Below are 21,126 nucleotides of genomic sequence, written 5' to 3' on the forward strand. Positions count from 1 at the left end.
ACAACATTCCTAACTTACATGATCTATAGTTAGAAACATTAGTCTGTCAGTAAATCTTATACTATAGTTAATGTGTTAGTCAATTAGTTCTCATTTCTAACTAACCTACTCTATACAATGTCTCCCTAACATTCTTTCAAATAATTCTATTTGAACATTTATAATTATTTTACACTGACCCTATACTAACTAAAATTTTGAACATCCCTACATCTACTCTTTCCCTACGGGTCAGTAGACTTATGCAATATATATTAGTAACAATATTACATATGTACAAGGTTTTCATGTGATGTTCTCATGAAATGACTACTTTAGACCTTGCAAGGAAACTTAATTCTCTTGCTTATTTGGGTCATTGTAGTTTCTTCTTTAACTACATACATTTATTTACAATATGTACATGTGATGTGACCTTATTGCAACTATATGTTGGACTCATGACCTAACATATCCTGTTTGTGCTTATACTCACCTTCTTCTTCAGAATCCCTCTGATAATCAGCTTATGTTCTGTTGCATGCATTCCATATGTGCATTTCCCTTATGATTAGTGTCTGAATGTGAAAACCTTGCACCTATTCAAACCTAATCTTCATCCGCTGATCTTCTCTTCTTGTGAGTCTCCTGGTGATAATGTCCAAGTCACAGTTGTTGTCACAGTTCAGGTCCTTGTACGGTCTGTCAGTGCAATGCCTCCTCTTGTCCTTGCGCTGGTCCTGATGTCCTGATGGCTCTGGAACTCTGGAACTCTTCGGGATTTCATCTCTCTTCTCCTTTGCTGGAAACCCATTTTGTCTGTCGTCAACTTGACTGAAGAATCCTTGGATCAGGAACCAATGCATAACTGTGTGATGTTATGTCAAAATTTTGTGTTGCCACAAAATTCCTTTATGAGACTTTATGTTTGCACTTATCTATGATGTAAATATATAATGTTTAAACTAATATTCTGTTTCTTCTTCTCTACTACTTTCTGATAAATTTAACTGTTGATCTTTGTGTATGAATGAGGTCTTTGTGTGATCTAAATCAGTGATTTGAGTATCATGTTCTTGATATTGATCTGTTTCTTAGCGTTTTCTTGTTTGAGGCTTTGCTTTCAAGTATGATCTTTTACTTTGAGGTTCTATTTCTATGTTAGATTCTGTATCTTGTGATTGAGACTGCATGTTTAGTTGAGACTCTGTTTCTTGCATTTCATGTCTTTCTTTAGGTGGGTGTAGTGATACCATGCATCCTTTCCTTTAACCTTTACTGAAGATGGTGTTACCAAGATAATTTTGTGAGGACCATTCCATTTTGGTTGTAATACTGATTTCCTTGTGAAGTTTCTAATATATACTTTATCTCCAGGTTGGTAATCATGAAGACTAAAGTCAAGTGGAACTCTGTTGTATTAGAGATGACTTCTGTAGTTCATCAAATCTCTCTTTTAATAATGTGACATACTCATAGATTTTGCACTCAATCCCTAAATGTGATAGATAATTAGTGTCTCATGGAGCTTTTCCTATCCATGGCTACTGACCATATAATAGTTCAAATGGTGACAAATGGGTTTGACTATTTGGTTGACTTCTCAAATAGAAAAGTGCCATAGGTAAAACATCCGCCATTTAAGATGACTCTCTACACATAGCTTTCCAATCATAGATTTCAGAGATTGGTTAGTCCGTTCCACAGCTCCCGATGATTGAGGTCAATAGATAGAACACAAATGTCTCTTGATCCCTAACACCTGGTAGATTTGCTTTAAAATAGAATTTGAAAAAGGACTACCAGAGTCAGACGAAATTACTGATGGTATAGAGAACCTTGGAATTATCTCCCTCAATAGCATCTTTGCTACAAAAGCTGCATCATTTTTCTTATCTGGGAATGCTTCTGGCCATTTAGTCAGCTTGTCCAGTATCACGAGTATTGTACCTATATTGTTGACATCTAGGCATCGTGACATAATCTATCTGTATGCACTCAAACGATGTGAATGCTATTGGTTTTCCTCCAAAGACTTTGGTCTTAATTATAGCCTTGTTGTATTGTTGACATATTATACAATTGTCACACACTCGTTTGGCTTCAGTTGTCACACCTACTGCTATCCAGCTTTTGCAAATTGTGTCTACCACTCCTAAAACTCCATAGTGGCCTTTCCTATGCACTGCTGCACATGCAGTATGGTGCAGTAATTTCTGCAAAAACGGTTTACCAGAGATTGATATCCACACTGCATTCACCAGAGTGGCTCCAAGATTTTTCTGCCAGTATTCCACTTCCTTTTGTGAATGGGCTTATAGTAATTCATCTCTATCCACTAAAGGAAAGTGAAATACAGCTTTTGGTCCATACCTGGCTGCAAATTTCACCAAAATGTCTGCTCTGTGATTGCCTATCTATACTGGTCCCACTAGCTTTTGATGTGCCCTGTAGTGTATTACAGATAACTTTGCTGGTAATTGTATGGCCTCCAACAATTCGCTAATTAGTTTCCCATATGCTATTGCTTTCCCATTAGATGTTATGAACCCTCTTTTCTTCCAAATTTCTCCCAAAGAATGCACAATCGAAAATCCATACTTCGAGTCTGTAAAAACATTCAGAGCTTTGTCTTTACCAATTTTCAATGCTTGAGTCAATGCAATGATTTCTGCTCCTTGAGCCAAGATGTCTGGCCCAAGCGCTGCATACCATTGGGTTTCATTTTGGGTAGTAACAGCTGCGCCAGTTACTCTTTCCCCACCATGATGATAACTCGAGCCATCACAAAAAAGTGTAAGGTCGGCATCTTCCACAGGAACATCAGAAAGATCTTCTCTAGCCTTTTGTACTAGTTCTAATCTATCCTCACAAATATGAAGGCTATCCCCTTCTAATGGAAGTTCTGGAATAAGAGTCGCTAGATTGATGGAAGGTCAAGTTTTCATTTGTTAACAAAGTAGCTTGATACTGAGAGAGTCTCTGAGATGTGAAAGCCTGCAGATTTGCATTCCTCAGTGTGGTTTCTATTTGATGCTGGGAATACAATCTGAGCTCCCCTCCCAGAACCAGCTTAGAACTCTTCCTAACCATCAAAGCTGCAACAGCAATAATCTTCAAACAGGAAACCATTCCCTGAATAACAGGATCAAGGGTAGAACTATAGTAAGCCACGGGTCTTAAATTGCTTCCTAAATATTGAGTGAGCACTGCACAGGCTATTCCCTTGTTTTCATGGATAAATAGATGAAAAACTTTGTTGTGATCTGGAATGCCTGGTGCAAGAGAAGAAAGAACTGCTGACTTTAACTTCTCAATGGCATGTATGTGTTCTCTTGTTAGCTTCAGTGGCTCTTTGATGTCTTTCCTGGTTAACTCTGTTAAAGGCTTAGATATCAGAGAAAACCCAAGTATCCACTGTCTGCAGAAGCTAGCCATGCCAATTATTGCTCTTAGCGGTTTCTTGGTCTTAGGTAAGCTGAGTTTTTGTATATCTTCAATTCTCTTCTATGATATACTTCTAGTTCCACCCTGTAGTGTGAATCCAAAAAACTCAATTCTCTCTTTGACCCACTGGACTTTGTTTCTGGATATTCTATGTCCTCTCTTATATAGTTCTTCCACTAGATCAATGCTATCTCTGTGAGAGATCTCTCCTGTTGGTGACATTAGCAGGGTGTCATCTACATAATGCACCAATTTCCTAGCAGTGAAAGATATGGATTCAAGATCTTTTTGCAGTATTTGACAGAAGATTGAAGCCGCATTTTTGAACCCTTGAGGAAGATGACTCCAGAATAATGTCTTCTTCTCCCAGGTGAATGCAAATAATCTTTGACTGTGGATTGGAATGCTGAAATAAGCATTGCACAGATCAATCATGGTGTACCATCTCGAGTCCAGAGTAATCCCTGCAGTTATCTGTGATGGACTTGGAATAACTGCATGGATCTCTTCCACATATGCATTTATTGCTCTAAGATCTTGTACCATTCTCCACTGGATGTTACCACTAGCATCTAACTTTGCCTTCTTGATTGGTAAAATAGGAGTGTTAAATTCAGAAAAACCATGCACCAGTATGCCTTGATCTAACAATCCTTGGATTATAGGTTTTATTCCAGCTACGGCCTCTTTGCTCAGTTTAAATTGAGGAATTCTAGGTGGTTGCATTCCCTCTTTCACTTTTATCTTCACTGGCTTAGCAGATAGGATTCTACCCATGTCTGATGAACTACCAGCCCAGACTCCTACGGGTAGAGTATCTGGAATCTTGTATAAGCTGTCTTGATCCAGAACTAAAACTGTATGATCTTCTGCTATCCTATCTAAGCACAAGTCAGGGTGATGTTTCAATGACCTTTTGGGCAGGTGCAAATACAGTTCTCCACTTGGCTCACAATAAATTGTAGCTACAAGTTTGCATAGAATGTCTCTGCCTATGAGATTGTTTGGGCATGATGGTAACAATAAGAATTGATGGTCAAATTCTATTGGCCCCAATTTCACCATTTTTGGTTGAAACTTTGGTGCAGTTTGTGGAACGCCTGATGCTCCTTTCACAATGACTGAACCAAGCATCTCACAATCATTAGGGAGATTCCTCAAACAACTGATATCTGCCCCCGTATCAATGGTCCCACTGATGTATTCTCCATTAATCTGGATGGTGATTAAAGGATCTTTCTGGTCATTGTTGTTATGCAAAGGTAACAGCTGTGTCTCTTTCTCTAGTAGCTGGATGGTGCTGGCTTTAGAATTTAATGCCTCTCTATTAGAAGGTCCATGGTAATCACAACAAGAATTCACTTCCTGGAAAATGTCTTCTCCCCTTAACACATCCTCTGTAGCATAAGAGTCTGTCTGCCCCTCCCCCTTGCTGCCTCTCTGCAGAGTACTGAGAACAAAATGGCTTCTCTTGAATCAAAGTTTGAAATGTGACAGTTTCTTCCACCATTGCAGGGCTTTGTAAGTCTCTAATCATGGCTTCAGGGACAGGATTAGGTGTAAATTCCTCCCCCCTCACCAAGCCTTGAGGTCTCAGCCCTGTTTGTGTGTTAAATTCTGAGTTATAAACATTTTCGGGTTGCCCTGTCTGTACACGCCTCAGTTTAAACTTACTCATCTTTTTTCCTCTGCTAGTTGGCAGCTGCTCTGACAAGTCACTGGCTACCTTGTATTTAGGCTCAAAACTCTCAGCCTCGGGGTTTAGACAGAAAAGTATCTCTTTCACTGGTGTTATAGTTCTCTCTGAGCTTGAGAACTGAGTCTGCAGCTTTGCTACTCTCTCGTCCTCCATCTTGCTTCCAGGAGTTACATCAAGGGATAAAGTTTTCTCTCTGGATAAGTACAGGTCTGGGGGTTTGGAAACTTTTTCCAATTGATTCCCTTGGCTACTTTCATTGTCCAACATAACTAATGATCAGTTATTTGCAACAATGTATTTTTGACTTCCTAGCTCAAATTTTAACCCTTTTGACACTAGGTTTCTGTCAAAATCTTCCACTCCTTCTACTGAAGTCTGTGGATTTGTGCTTTCCACAAGAGAATTTTCCCTTCCATAAATTTCTTCATGCATCTTCTCTATATCATTTTGCAACTCTAAATCAGCCATTGACCTCTTCCTTTGTTCAAATATAGTATATTGATTTCCCTCAATATTTTCCATCAATAAAACATTAGCCTCATTCATGCCTCTGAGCTTTTTTTCTCTATATATCTGCCTTTTCTCTTTGAAGATGTGTCTTAGAAATTAACTTTCATTGCGATCCACTTCTTGGCCTGGCTCCAAGTTTCAAAAATTTCTCCCTTTCCTCTAAAGATGGATTGTCTGATTTCTTGCAATCATGCTGGCAACAAGCCTGAGATTTTTGTGTTTTGCTTGCCAAACTATGGGATTTCTTGTAGGAAGCTGATCTATCTTTACTGAAGTCAATTTGTTTCCTGAATCTACAGTCCTTCAAAAAATGGCCTGGTCTGTGGCAAAGATAGCATTTAGGAATTGATCTATTTGATTTCTTTTACCTATAATAGGTGGATTTAGGTTTAGAGTCTCTATCCTTAGCAATTTGCAAAGCAAAATTGTGAAATTCTTCTCGATCTCTGTCCCTGCATGATTCCCTGAGCTGAAGCCTCAATTCCTGAATGGTTCTGTCTTTTTCAAAGTCTAGCTCATGTTTGATTTGATTTTCCTTCTGCCTAGACTCATGTATGTAAGTGGCATGGTTTCTAATTTCTTCCAAAGACAATTCTTCCCATTGAGGACAGCTTTGCCTAAAATACACCTGTATTGGTACACTTGCTCCCTTTATAAATTGCCTCTTGATGTGAGGTACAGCCTCTTCAGCCTGATTCCTGTTAAAACCCAACAAGTTCTCTGAATTTTCCATCAGTCTGTCCAAAAACAAGCTAGGATGTTCTTCCTCAGATTGCCTCATCTTTTCAAATTTACTCCAGCTGTTTGGGCACTTAGTGTGTATTTTTACCACCTCTAAAAGATCAGATCTGCACTTTAACAGGTTTCTCATGTTTTCAGGAGATCTCAAATCAATAGTGGAATGATCCCTAGGCTGGTCCATCAAAGTGGCATTTGATCTAGTTTCTTCAATGAACCTAGCCTTTTCACTAGGTGTGAAGAATTCCTCTAACACGAATTCAACATCCTGATAAGAAGGGTTAAAAAGGCTGATTTTTTAATCTTTAATTCTTTAGCCACCTTGTAAGGTGAAAGGAAAAACTTGGGGAACCATTTCCTAAGCACCTCCAAATCCTGGGCTGTAAATGCCTTGAACGTCTTCATATTTACTGCCTCACCATCAGCCCTAAACTGAGTCTGATCTATGATGGATAACAATGTCACAGAAGCCGATGCCATTGCTCCCTCATCAGTTTGTGTAGCAACCCCAGTCTCTTTTTCATTTTCAGTCTCAGTCTGTGTACCCACATCAACCATAACTTTCTTGGGAGTCATTTTGTCCTTAGGGAGATACATGCCTTCTATGAGTTCTAGTTGTAAAATCGTATGTCTGTCCAATTCCTGTCCCAGTCTAATTTTGTTATTGGTCTCTATCATCATTTTCAATTGATCTTTCATAAGGGATATAACATTATCTCTGTCTGATCTTGCTTTGCCAAACCGCCCCCCAAAAAAAAACAAAACAGCATTCATGTTATATTGAAATAATCTTCAATATAACACTTATCACTTGTTTATTTGGATATATGATTTGGGGTTTGGGTTTTATAAGATTATTCACTTATAAAAATGAATAATATGGAAATGTTTTGCATGATATAAGTATAACCCAGAATGCATTGCTTGTCAGTGCCAGGAGGGGTAAAGTAATAAGGGAGGAAGACAACCTGAATACTATAACTTTGGAAAACTTAGGTGAGAATTTGTTATTGAAATAAAAATTAAGAAAAAAAACCACAGGAAGAGAAAATGGCAAGTCTTTCTAGAATCTTTGCCAAGAAACCCTCTATGGGCATCCATGAGGTCACATAGAGAAGGACACAACTGAACTTCTAAAAAACAATACCAACAAATACCACCCAGGATAATTATTGCTTGTGTGATCTTGAAAAAATAAAACACTCGGTCTCCCTGAGAATCGATTTTATCATGTGTAAAATGGAAGGCAAAGACTAGGTGGTCTGTGTGGTTTGTTTGTTACCCAGATTTTTAATCTTATTTTAAAGTAGTATTAGATATCTTCTATTCATAAATATAGGCAATGAGGAGGAAATTAAATAGGACTAGAATTATCCCTGTGATTAGAAGAGCAAAGTTTTAACATTTAAAGTTTCTCTGACCTTTGAATGTCCCCAGCCCCACACTATGGCTTCCTTACAGATGGTGAAATCTTGGCCACGTGGAGACTGAGGGACAAAATGCCCCACTTTCACCAAAGCTTCTGTCTCATTAGGAAACCACACGTAGTTCATAATGGTATATTGAGCCTCAGTGCTTCTATTCTCATTTACAAACACCTGGTCACCAGCACTATTGTTAAATTGGGTGTTCTTCAGGGAGGAATGCAGCTGAAAGGAAAGAGAACACCTTCTTACTAAATGGTGCCTGAGGGAAGGGCTCCCCTGAAAGTCCAAGCTGAGTTGTACCAGAGGTCCTGGGCCACTTTGGTTGTCTTGCTGAGTTCTGTAGTCTTATTTGGAGGTTTCATAAAACATGCCTTTCTCCTGGGACACGTAGAAATGAATTTCTGAAACCCACAATGTTGCTCATAGCCCCCAAGTTCATAATCTCAGTTTCAGTCTAGACATCTCACTCTCTCTCACTCCCTTTATCTAATCTACTACCGAGATCTATTGATTTCACTTTCTCCACATTTCTCAACTATGCTCCCCTCCTCTCTTCTGATGCTGCCACAGCCTCATTACCTCACACCTGGTCTGTTCACTACTCGTAGCCTCCTGGTGGGGTGTGTCTGCCACGACTCTTTTCTCACTACAATCCTCCATTCAGCTAATAAAGTCATTTTTCTGACATATAACTCTGACCATGTCACTCCAGTACTTGAAGAACTCTCTATTACCTTCAGGATAAAATATGTAATCGTCTGTGGGACATTCAAAGCACTTCATGTTCTAAGCCCCCTCTCACCCTTCCAGTATTCTTGTATTTTATATCACCCCTCCCCATCTTCTCTTTAATCCAGTGACACTAGCCTCCTTGCTCTCCCATGAATAAGAAACTCCATCTCTTGGCTCCAGGAGACATTTTCTCTGGCTTTCTTCCATTCCCAGAATTCTCTTCCTTCACACCTTCATTTTCTGGCTCCCCTGATGCCCAAATCCCACCTGAAATCTTACCTTCTAAATGAAGCCTTTCCCAATCCATATTAATTCTAGTGCCTTCCTTCTGTTAAGGATTTCCTACTTATCCTCTATACTGCTATCATCTACATATATACTAGTTTGTGTCTGCCACTCTCTGCTCCTGTGGCTCTCCTCTTGGGAAAAATGGAACAAGTTTAATCCCTCTTCCACACGAAAGTCACAAATTCTTGAATAAAACACTCCCGACACACTCCTTCACATATTCCCTTCACCAGAGTAAACTCTCCCAGCTCTTTCAACTGATCATCATATGATATAAGGAAAGAAGTGCCTTCACCTGGCAGTCTTCCAATAGACACTCTCCAGCTTAAATACCAAATACTAGCTACCAACATCCTTCTGAAACAGAGGCTGCCAAAACCAACACAAGCCTCCAGAGAGCGGAATATCTCTTTCTAATTCACAGACATTGTGCCTCAGTGAATGCTGTCCATTGTTCCTTAAGCTTTTCTGACTATCACATCATATTTCCTAAAAATAAACAACTTCCATTAATAGCTAGCGGTGATTTTTATCCACAATCTTTATCATCACATTTCTGTTACTGAAATATTTCTTTGCCTAATTTGTTACACTAAATAAATTGTGTGATCAATAGAATTTATGATTGTCTATAATTCCAGGGATGAATGAAAGATATCACTAAAATTTTATTGGACAAGAAGTATCTGCATTTCATTTATAAACAGGTATGAGGGTTCAGAGTTAACTGATTAATGAAACCATGTGATCACAAAAATTATGAGAAAATATCATAGCATATTTTTTATTGCTTTAGAACTCAGAGTACTAATGAGGGAATTACTCACTAGAAGGAAGAGATTTTATGAGGATTGGTCATTGACTTGGTTGTCTCCTAGTACATGACATTTTAGAGCCCAAACAGCCCCACTTAGGCTAATGATGAATAGTTTTTCAACAATAGCTGCCACAAAATGAAATGTCTTTAGAAGTGATGTCTGTAGAGCTGATAGGTTACTCCATGATTGAAAATACTGTAACAAAGCTACCTGTCCAGAGATATGTTTGACTATCAAATTATACCTGAGGTCCATTCCAACTCCAAGACTCTGACAGAAACAGCAATTATAAGCTCCATGTACAGGCTGACAAGTATTGCTCTGAACAATAGAAACATTAAGGAACATATAATCACAGAATTTGAGAATTAGAAGTGACTTCATTAGCCATTTTGTCCTGCTCATATCTAAAATTCAGCCTCATTACATCAAAAGTATAAAAAAGCCACTATCCAACATTACCTGCCAAGAATGAAGTATTAAATTTTTTTCATCTCCCACTGAACTTTTCTCCAATTTTCTCATAAGCATTTCATGGAGAGCCCAAGCCACAGCATAGATGGTATTGTAGATGGTGTAACTCAAGCCAGACATGTTCATATCAAAAGAGCACAAAGGCAAAGTCTCCAAGGAAGCATTTGGGAAGCATATCTCTTGCTCTGGGTTTTCTGCTTGATCTGGACATCTGAAAGCTGAGAGCCAGAATCCCTTAAGTAAAATGTCATCTAGATATTTTGAAGGGGTAACTGTCTTAAGAAAAGCTTTGAACCCAGGAATTTCACTCATCAAGTATGAAAATGTGAGAGCTCCATGGAAATTTTGACCAAAACGATAAAGAGGTCTCATGGTAATGTCCCATTGAGATGTGGCAATCCATACCTTCTGTGTTAGGAATATAGGAGCATCTGAGTACCTCAGAATCATTAATGAATCTGTGTCACCATGTATGACAATCACCATAGTTGATGATGTTAGAATCCTGGGCATGAAAGTCTCCTGTGATTCCATGTGTCTTCTCTCACTGACAGGGATCTTCTCTGTGTAGGACACACAAACTTCATTCCTTACCATTTCTGCTCTCATTTCCCAGAGGAATTCTTCACCTCTCATATCATCTGTTGTAATCAGACCTATCCAGTTCCACTCAAAATATACAATTAAGCGGACAACACCTTTGGGAAGAGAAGAGTCTTTGAGGGCCATCTGGTAGAGGGAAGGAAACTGGACCTTGTCACTAAGAATGAAATCAAATGGACCATAGCTGATCTGATAAGAAAGAAATATGGATTAGTTAGGCACCTATTCATGGTGAGAGAGGGGCAGTTAAGTGCCACAGTAGATAGTATCATGTGATCCTGGGCAAATCACTTAATCTTGTTTGCCCCAGTTTCCTGATCTATAAACTGAACTTTTCTCCAATTTTTTCCTAAGCATTGAGATTGAGATTTCATAAATTGAGATTGAGAATGAAATGGCAAACCTATCCAATATATTTGCCATGAAACCCCACAATGTGGTCATAGTCAGACCCAACTGAAAAAGACTGAATAACAATGATGAGAGTATTGAAACAAAATGGAAATTTTCACCAGGACATTTTTTTGTCGATAGGAAAAAAATTTTAGGAAGAATTTTTTTGCAGTTTATCATAGGCAATATTTTAATCTCTGATATTCTCTCTATTTATCCATCTCTTTGAACTGTCTAAAAAACAATGATTTAGTGGAGACAGAGCTTCGAGATTCTATTATCTCTAGTTCAGCCAGTGTGTCTTCCCTATGCTTTTGAAAGGAAATAGGGTAAAATCTTACATCATTATTTTAGTTCTCTCCCACAGTAGACTTCCAGGTTATATCTGTTATATATTATTGAAGGTGGAGTAATGGTATTCGTTTTAAGTAAAAGAAAACACATCAATGGCATTCTGTGTGTTTTGGGCTTTAGACAAAATATAATTCATCTATATATGTTTTTACTGAGTTTAAATGTTGTATTTTAAATAAGACCATCTCATTGTTTTCTCATTGAAACAGGAATATGGATTTCTGGTTGTTTGAAAACAGGACTCAGAGTAGAAAATTAGCTCCATAGAATCTAAACCAACCAAAACTCAAAAGGAATTCCCACTGTAATATAGCTCAGTAATATGCGTACAATCCAGAGTTGAAGACCTCCAATGAATGTGACCTTACTATATGTAAAGACAGCCCATTCTACTTCATGTATAATTGATATAGTTATAATTGTTAAGGGAAAATGAACCTTTCATCTAACCTCAATTTCCTTTTTTGTAACTTCTCCCAAATGTTTTTTAATATAACTTATTCCCAGGGATCTCAATCTCTCCCTTCCTCCACCCAACAACATAGAAGGTATCATCTGAGAAAAAGATATGTAGAAATAAATTATGTCTTTCATGTTTTTATTTATCAGTTTTTTCTCTGGAGGTGACATTCACAGATCATTCTTCAAATATTAATTCTGTACCTGTATGGAATGTTTTCTTGGCTCTACTCATTTCACTATTCATAATTTTACGTAGGCCTTTCCAAGTTTTTTAAATTAATCTGTTCATCATTTCCCATGTTGCAGCAGCATTTCATCACAGTCATATACTACAGCTTTCTCCACCACTCCCCAGTTGATGGACATCCCTTTAATTTCCTGATCACAAAGAAAGTTGCTATAAATATCTTGGAGCATATGGGTTACTTTCCTTTTTTCTGTTCTCTTTGGGAAACATAACTTCTGAGCCTACGGTCACAGTTTTCAAACTGTCTGAGCACAATTACAAATTGCTCTCCCAAATTGTTGGATCAGTTTATGTTAGTTCCACCAACAGTGTACTAGTGTTCCCATTTTTCCTCCAACATTTGTCACTTTGCCCTTTTGTCATTTTAACCAGTCTGATGGGTGTCAGATATCTCAGAATTGTTTCAATTTGGACCTCTCCAATTAGTAGTGATGTAGAGCATCTTTCATATATGTATATATGGCTTTGATTTCCGCAACCAAAAACTGTCCATTCACATCTCTTGACTATCCATTAACTAGGTTTCCCACAAATATTAATGGTTCTACCTTTGCAGATCATACAGAACAAATAAAATATTTCTTCCTCATCACAGACTTTCAAGTACTGGAAAATAGTCATCATTATCCCTTTGAGCCTCTCTGGTTCATAGTTTCTTCTCCAATTCCTTCAAACAGTCCTTAAGAACCTTCACCATTTAAGTTGTCTCCTGGACATTCTAGTTGATCAATGACCTTCTTAAAATGTGGATCTCCAAACCAAACACAATACTCAAGTTGAGGTTTGAGGACAGAGTAATGAGGAAATGGCCTTATTACGGGAATCTACTGTTTCTTAATGAAGCTCAAGATCACATTAGCTTTTATGGCTTCCAAGTCAACAGGCTAACACATATTGAGTGGAAGAATGAATGCACATATGAAAAAAAATTATTGTGTTTACACTGGTTCAGACATTGTGAAAATGTGGAAATACTAATGCAAAAATCAAGACAGTCATTTCTTTCAATAATTTATATTTATATTGGAGAATACAACACATAGAGTAGAGTATTGTCTGTATGGAAGGAATGCTCTGGGAAGTCAGTGGGATAGTGAGTAGAAACATGGAGCAATTGTTTACCCTGTTCTTTTCATGAACAATAGTATAGATCTGATTATCATATACTAAGTTAGATGTAGAAAACAATGTGCTATGGGGCACGAGCTTTTCCAAGATTAAAAGGAAGCTTCTGCAAAGATGGAAAATATTGGTTGTTTTGAAATTATCCCACAATACTCTCTGAGATGTTATTTCAAATCAATTGGGAAGCCAAAAATAAGTATCTCATTTTCCACAATGAGAACAAATGTTCCCATTTTCAAATACTCATTACCCTTTCTAAGGTCAAATATTATTTTTAACTATGTATTTGTAATTCTTTGTTGGTGTTTGAAATCAATTCAAGACGTCCCTTACTGAAAGCAGAAACTGTTACAATTACTAAAAATGTTTTAAAGGAATTTGTCTCAGATTTCAATTTGTCTGCTGGTGTGATAAATATGTCCATTTTGTGGAATAAAGTGTAAGGAAAGTTAAAAGTGCATTTTAAGAACATTCTTATCACCATATCACCTTGAGTCTGTAGAGGAAAGGCAGTTTTGAAGCGTTTAAAATTGAAGACATCTGATTCCCTCTAAACAATTTTAAAATAATGTTTGAAACAAAATTAGGGAATGAAAGAGCTAACAAAGGTCAGAGTGAGACATTATTCTACTCTAAAGCAAAGTAACAGGATAAGAGGTCTGTAGCATAGGGGTGAAAGCTGACCAAGTCAATGCAATACCAGTGGTACAATATGGTGCTGGCAAGTGCAGCAGTAGTGGCATCTTGGAGAGCTCTCAAACTAGAGACACTAAAGGGATCAAGTAACAGGTCAAAAGGAGATTAGAGGGGACCATGTTCTAGCACTGGCAGGAGACCAGACAGACAATGTTTGAAAATTCCATTGTCTTATCCAATTCTGGGTCACAATTGAAGGTTGAAGAATTATTTTGGTCCCAAGGGAGCAGAGACCTTGAAGAGCAGTATCACTTGCTCCAGCAAATGATCAAAAGATTAATGATCACATCTCTTTCCAGATCATGCCATCTTGTAAGAACCAAAAACTTCAAAACATCTATTACCACCTTAAAATAGCAATATGGAAAACCTTGATAATTGAGATACTCTTCCCCCAATTCTTCCCCAACAATCATGCTGGGAGCAAAGCTGACCTTTAATGTAAAAATCAAAGTCAGGAAAAAGGCTTGAAGACTGAGCAAACGAAAAAGAACCTGATGATAAAAACCAACTAGGTTGACAGGAAAGATTGAGACATCAACTCAGAAAGAGACAATGAAGAAAAAAGCCAGCTACAAGCAAAACTTCAAAGGAAAACCCTTGATAGGTGGACAAAAGCTCAAAAAGAATTCCTAGAAGTGATAAAATTTATTTTCAAGGTCAAATCAAAATAATGTAGGAAAAATTAGGTAAAGAAATGAAAGAGAAGGAGGAAAGCAAAGAAAGATAATTAACAGTTTGATAAAAGATACACAAAAATGCTGAAGAAAAAAACACTTTCAAAAAAGCAATCCACTGATCAACATCAGAAATAAATCTCAAAATTAAATCTCCCAGCAACATTGTAGTCAATTTATAGAACTCCTATGCCAAAGAGAAAATACCTCAAATAGCTAGAAATGAGCCAGGCAAATATTGTGGAGTCACAGTCAGGATCTCACAAGATTTAGCAGAAACCACATTGAAGGAGTGGAGGCCTTGGAATATGACATTCCAGAGGGCAAAAGACCAAGGATTACAACCCAAAATAACCTATAAAGCAAAACTAAGTTAAATTCTTCAAGAGAAAATGGGTATTTAACAAAATAGAAGACTTTACAGAATTCTTCATGAAAAAGCCAGAACCGAATAGAAAATTTGACTTTCCAATTCAAGATGCAAGTAGATAATTAAAAGCCAAAAATGAAAGAGTAATAAAGAGATCAATGAGGTTACATTTCTTACATTTCTACTTCTTACATTGTTTACATTTCCAAATGGGAAGAGAATGCATATAACTTCTAATAGCTTTGTCATTATTAGGGCAGTTAGAAGGATTCTACGCAGGCAGAGGGCATGGGAATAAGTCAAATATGTTGGGATGATAAAAATGGATAGTCTACAAAGAGGTCCTAGGAAAAGAAGAAAGGAAGAGGAAGAATAGAGGAAATTATTTCACATAAAAGAGGAGCACAAGGAATAGCTTTTATAGTGGAAGATACAAAGGTTAGGGTAGGCAGCAATGCTTGAAGCTCACTCTCATCAGAATTGGGTTTAAATATGGAAGAATATATATACATGAAACTGTGGATAGAAATATATCTTACCAAAAATGGAAATAGGAGGCAAGGGGATAAGAAAAGGGGGATAATAAAATGGAGAGTTGATAATAGAAACAGTGAAACTGGAGGAAACTATCACATCAAGTTTCTCTGATAAATAAGATGTATTAAAATTTTATATAAATAAAAGCCATTCCCCAATAAAGGCAGATAGTTTTCAGAAAAAAAGCCAAATCTATCTATAGTTATATAGGAAAATGCTCTACATCATTATTGGTTATAGAGCTGTAAATTAAAGCAATTCTGAGATACCACTTTACACCTACTAGATTGGCTAACATGACAAAAAATGAAACTGACAAATCCTGGAGAGAAAAAGGAAAATTAATGTGCTAAAACGCTATTGGTAGAATTGTGAATTAGACCAACCATTCTAAAGGACAATTTTTAAATATGTCCTAAGGGCTATAAGACTGTGCATACCCTTTGACCCAACAATACTACTACTAGATCTGTAAAGATATTGAAGTTAAAAGAAAATAGCTTAAATGTACTAAAATATATATATAGTAGTTTATTTAGTGGTGACAAAGAGTTAGAAGTTGAGAGAATGTCCATCAACTGGGGAGTGGAAGAACAAGTTGTGGTAAAATGATTGCAATGAAATACTGTAATGCCACAAAAAATGCTGAGCAGGATTGTTTCAGAAAAACTTGAGAAGATGTAAACTGATGCCAAATGAAGTGAGCAGACCCAGGAGAACATTGTAAACAGTAATAGTCATAATATAAAGAGGATCAAATAGATAGGGAAGGATAAAATGGTAGTTTTTTTATGAATCAACACTTTTTAATAGGTGAATTGAGATTAGGCTAATTGAATATGTTTTTGGGGAAAAAATTAACTATTCCAATTCTATTCTTGGCCTACAGTCTAGGTTACTTTCCAGGAGAGGTTCATATTCCCTGATGAATAAGTTGACTACATGGTGCAGTGGCTAGAGTATTAAAGTGGTGTCAAGAAGAACTGAAGTAAATCTTACCACAGTAACTTACTAGCTGTATGATCTTAGATAAGCAGTTTATATTTTCTCAGTCTTGATCCCCTTCTCTATAAAATGGGGACAATAAAAACCTGCCTTATAGGTTTATTGTGACCATCAAAAGAAATACATATTAAAAAGCTCTTTTAAATCCTTGAACCACTCCATAAATGAGGTTATTGTTGCTGTTATATTATTATCATTACTGTTACTCTTATTATTTTTGTTGATAAAGGCATAGGATATGTCAGGTTCAACATCACACACCTGTGGAAACTTGTAGAGGTCAAGCAGGGTGCCCATCTGGACAGAAAGAGCTGATGTGACTCCTCCAACAACAGCCACAGTCTTGTCCTGCTCCCTGCAGCTGTAGTTAGGGATGAGCTGGCCCTGCCCAGACAGCCACCTCAGGGAGCTCTCCAAGGTGCTGGCGTCGCTGTGGTAGGTGTTGTAGAGGTGGAAGCCCAAAGTGATATTGGGCAACAGATTAGGATTCCTGTTAATCTCCTCCATAGCAAACATTAGAGCCAGGGCTTGTTGGTAATTTTTGAGCAGCCACCTGTAGGTGTGAGTGCCATACAACATTAACAAATATTTAGAAAAAGAACACTTTTCAGAAGGGAGAAATCCCCAGCCATATGAATCAAAACTAGATCCAACAGTTGTTCAGTTCATTACATTTGTAAGCACAATAGCCTTCTCCACATGCCTTGTTCCTATCCTTTTCTTTTTCCCTTCTTGTGACTCCTGAGATGGTGAAGACTATTGGCTTTAAGTTTTGCATGAGTTACTCCCTCATTCCACAAATAGATATTGAGCATCCAGTATATATTAGATCCTGTAGAGGATCAGGATGGTCCTCGACCCTAGAAGGTCCATATCCATAGTATAGTGGTAGAGGGAATAGACACAATGAGAAGAAGAAGAAGAAGAAGAAGAAGAAGAAGAAGAAGAAGAAGAAGAAGAAGAAGAAGAAGAAGAAGAAGAAGAAGAAGAAGAAGAAGAAGAAGAACAACAACAACAACAACAACAACAACAACAACAACAACAACAAGAAGGAGAAGAAGAACAAGAACAAGAACAACAAGAAGAAGAAGAACAAGAAGAAGAAGAACAAGAAGAACAAGAACAAGAACAAGAACAAGAACAAGAAGAAGAAGAACAAGAACAAGAAGAACAAGAACAAGAACAAGAAGAACAAGAACAAGAACAAAAAGAACAAGAACAAGAACAAGAACAAGAAGAACAAGAAGAAGAACAAGAAGAACAAGAACAAGAACAAAAAGAACAAGAACAAGAACAAGATGAACAAGAAGAAGAAGAAGACCAAGAAGAAGGTGGGTAGGGGATGTATTAAAGATGAATGGCACAGGTAGTTAAATAGCACAGTGAATAGAGCATCAGACCTGGACTTCAGAGGACCTGGGTCCAAATCTAGCCTCAGGCACTTCCTAGCTGTGGGCAAGTCACTTCATCCCAAAGACCTTGCTCTTACCACTCTTCTGGCTTAGAATCAAAACTTGGCATTGGTAAATATTAAAGGGAGAGAGGTGTGAATGGCACTGAGATCTAAGAAAGCTGAACAGGGAGAGGAAAAAAATAAGGGAAGGCTTCACAAAGAGCATCATGGCCCGTGAGAGGTAAGGATGATTTTGATATATGAATGTTTGTGGAAAAGGTCATTCCAAAGGGAGGCAATGATACAAACAAGCTCACACAGGTGTGGGAATAGGTCCTGCACATTTGGGCCTCCAGGATCTTCCTCAGGGCCTGCCTGATATCATCATTGAAAGGTGGAGTCCTGACTCGACCTTCCTCCCTCCTCACTTCCTTTTTCCTTACAAGGACTGAGAAGTGTAGAAAATAAGTCATTTCAAAGAATATGACTCAGAAGCAGGCCTTTAAGCTGAAAACCAATAGCAAACACCTCTATTATTCCTGGCAATTTTTAAATAATATATCTGACCTGGTAACATTTTGCTAGCAGCTCCTATCTCTCAGGTAATCCAAGTTTGTTTCAATAGAGGCAGAAGGACAGCATCCCAAGGCCTGATGACCTCACTTAACATGACAGCATTCATGCTAAATGAATTGAAAATTTCAATTGTGACTTGCTAGGTTTCTGAGAATTGAAGTCACCGTTTCCATTCTTTCCTTCCCTGTCCATTTTCCATTGAATTTGAATCAGAAAGAACAGAAGGAAATCCCCTGCACTCACAAAGGAGAGATGTTGTCAAGCCCAAAATTCAAAGACTGCAGGGACTTTAAAAGGGCATTCGATCTACAACACAATTTTGGCTGACAGTTTCACCAAGGAATGATAGAATTCTTCTCCCCTCTAATCCAAATCACCAATTCTGCCTAGTTGATGAATAACAAAGAAAGAAAGAGAAGGGGAAGCATATCATATCATTTTGAGAGTAGCCAGTGCTTTAATGAGTTTGACATTTAGCCCAAAAGAGAAATGTAAATGCTTCTTATTTGTGAGGAAAGAGAGGGCATGAAGGGAAATAAGGGAGTCCAGAAGGGTTTTCCAAGTGACAAGGTAAGACAGATGTATAGAAACATCTGGCTACCAGAAGATGCCAAAATGTCAGAATGTTCACCTGCCAAAGAACCGGTCAATGTCATTTCATAGTCTGTTTCCCACAACCTGAAGACAGAGCCAATTGCTCCTTCACTCTCACAAAGTGAAGCTGTCTAAGAATTGGGGTATTTTAGTCGGAATGCCATCTTCTTAGTGCAGACATCTAGAGGCTGATGTGGTGTGAGTTCACATTGATACACACAGAGTTCCTGCAATGGAAACCAGAGTTTCTGCAAAGGGAATTTCTCATGTAAAAACAATACGAAGACCTGGCCATCAGCACAAATATCAGAAAAGACAGCTTGTCAGAGTCCCAGAAAGGAAAGCCAGTTCCACTTCAATTCAGCCAAACTAACCCAGAGAAAGCAAAGTGAGCTCCTCACATATCACCTGGAGAAAACCAAAATACTCCAGACAGCCCTGAGACATAGCAGGAATTCCCTGAAGACATTTGTAAATCTCACTCATTGTTTGTTACACCTGCATCCTAGGGAAACTCTCTCCCCAATAAACTCGAACCTACTGAGCCCCTCAATTTCAGACCCTCTCCTAGGTTGGTCTAGTCAGTTCTTTTGAGTTCCTTTGCCTGGAGTACTGTGACTATCATGAACATGTAAATAGTTCCAAGAATAATAGAAAAAATGACAAATTCACACACTCAAAAGGGGGACATTTTTCCCTCAGAAAGAATATTTTCCACTGGTAGAGAAGCAGAGAGAATGTAGCATCTGGACTGAATAAGGAGGTCTGCTGACTCTTTAAATAGATGTTCTCACTTGTAATCTGAGAGGCAAATGTTGAGAGAAAATATGGGAACTCTCAGGTCTCTGATTGGGACAGACTTCTTGCCCAATATCAGTGAACTAAACAGAAAAAAAATCTACCCAAAGAAGAGAAAGGGCTACAAATCTCGAGCATTTCTGCTGCTTCAGAGTATTAACCTAATTCCAAGGGACCTGGGGTCCACTTCCAGTGCTTACTTATCAACATGAGGTCAGGACACAGAAGGCAGGAAGATAAAAAGCTGATCCTGCTCCAGACAGCTTCCTGCATATGGGCCATTTGGAGGGGAGAAGGGAGGAGAAATAGAGGAGAGAGATTTTCTCTGATCCACTTTGAACATCAATTAGACATAGAGGAAACTCACAATAATGTAAAAAATATTCCCAGAAAAGAAGAGGGGGAAGCACCCATGGCCTCATTCCTCATCAGCTGCCCTTCTACTCCATTTATAAGGACCATTTCTTAACCACCACCATGAAAATTAGCCCTGAAAGAGAGAGAGAGACACTTACTGATAAGGCTTACAAGCTTTGTTAGGAGGATTTTTAAACAGTTCTGCTCCTATTACTTTGTTCACTTCAACTGAGAACAAGGATAAAAAGATCCCAATCACCAGGTCCCCATCTTGGGAAACAATAGGATGAAGCTGGTGGAAGCAGGGAAGCTTCTCTGTCTTGTGCACAGAGCCTGGAAGCAGCAGAAGAAAAGCTATCAGAAGGCAAGAAAGCATTTGAAAAATACTTTTCTGAAGAAGAGGCAACATTTCCCTGAAAATTAGTCAAAGTTCCAAATCTGGGGGAACCAAGAAGTCACTCTAAGCAAAAACCAGCTCCCTTAATCATGGGCTGAAGAGGAGCTGTCCAGCATTAGAAATGACTTGGCCTTCTGCAGATGCCCAGGCTCTGATCTGCCTGCCACACAATGGGATATCAGTCAGGCCCACATCCAAGATAAGGACAACGATGCAAGATGGGAGAATGTTTTATAGTTTCCCTAGCCTATAGACTGAACTCTGTCTCAAGCACCCTTACTGTTGATTACTGACAGTATCCACTCCTGCTGCTGCAGTCTCCACAGAAAAACCATAGTCCATGAAGAACTCTGGGGAGCAAACTGCCTGAGGTATCCCCAGCTGAGTCTCTGCATCCAAGAGATAAACATATGTGCAAAAATATGTTTTG

At 38.2% G+C, this 21,126-nt stretch overlaps 1 protein-coding gene across 1 annotated transcript in view; it reads right to left on the reverse strand.

Moving 5' to 3' along the window:
* Positions 1–20,690, reverse strand: part of LOC123232505 (vomeronasal type-2 receptor 26-like) — a 29,143-nt gene extending 8,453 nt beyond the window's left edge. Inside the window, exons 1-4 of the mRNA XM_044658957.1 lie at positions 20,458–20,690; positions 16,843–17,134; positions 10,101–10,904; positions 7,795–8,022 (exon numbers count right to left, since the gene is read on the reverse strand). Coding sequence (XP_044514892.1) covers positions 7,795–8,022; positions 10,101–10,904; positions 16,843–17,134; positions 20,458–20,675 — 1,542 coding nt within the window. The 5' untranslated portion in view covers positions 20,676–20,690. The remainder of the gene's footprint in view (positions 1–7,794; positions 8,023–10,100; positions 10,905–16,842; positions 17,135–20,457) is intronic.
* Positions 20,691–21,126: the final 436 nt, after the last annotated feature.

This window comes from Gracilinanus agilis, chromosome 1, assembly GCF_016433145.1.
Source record: "Gracilinanus agilis isolate LMUSP501 chromosome 1, AgileGrace, whole genome shotgun sequence".
Taxonomy (NCBI): Eukaryota; Metazoa; Chordata; class Mammalia; order Didelphimorphia; family Didelphidae; genus Gracilinanus; species Gracilinanus agilis.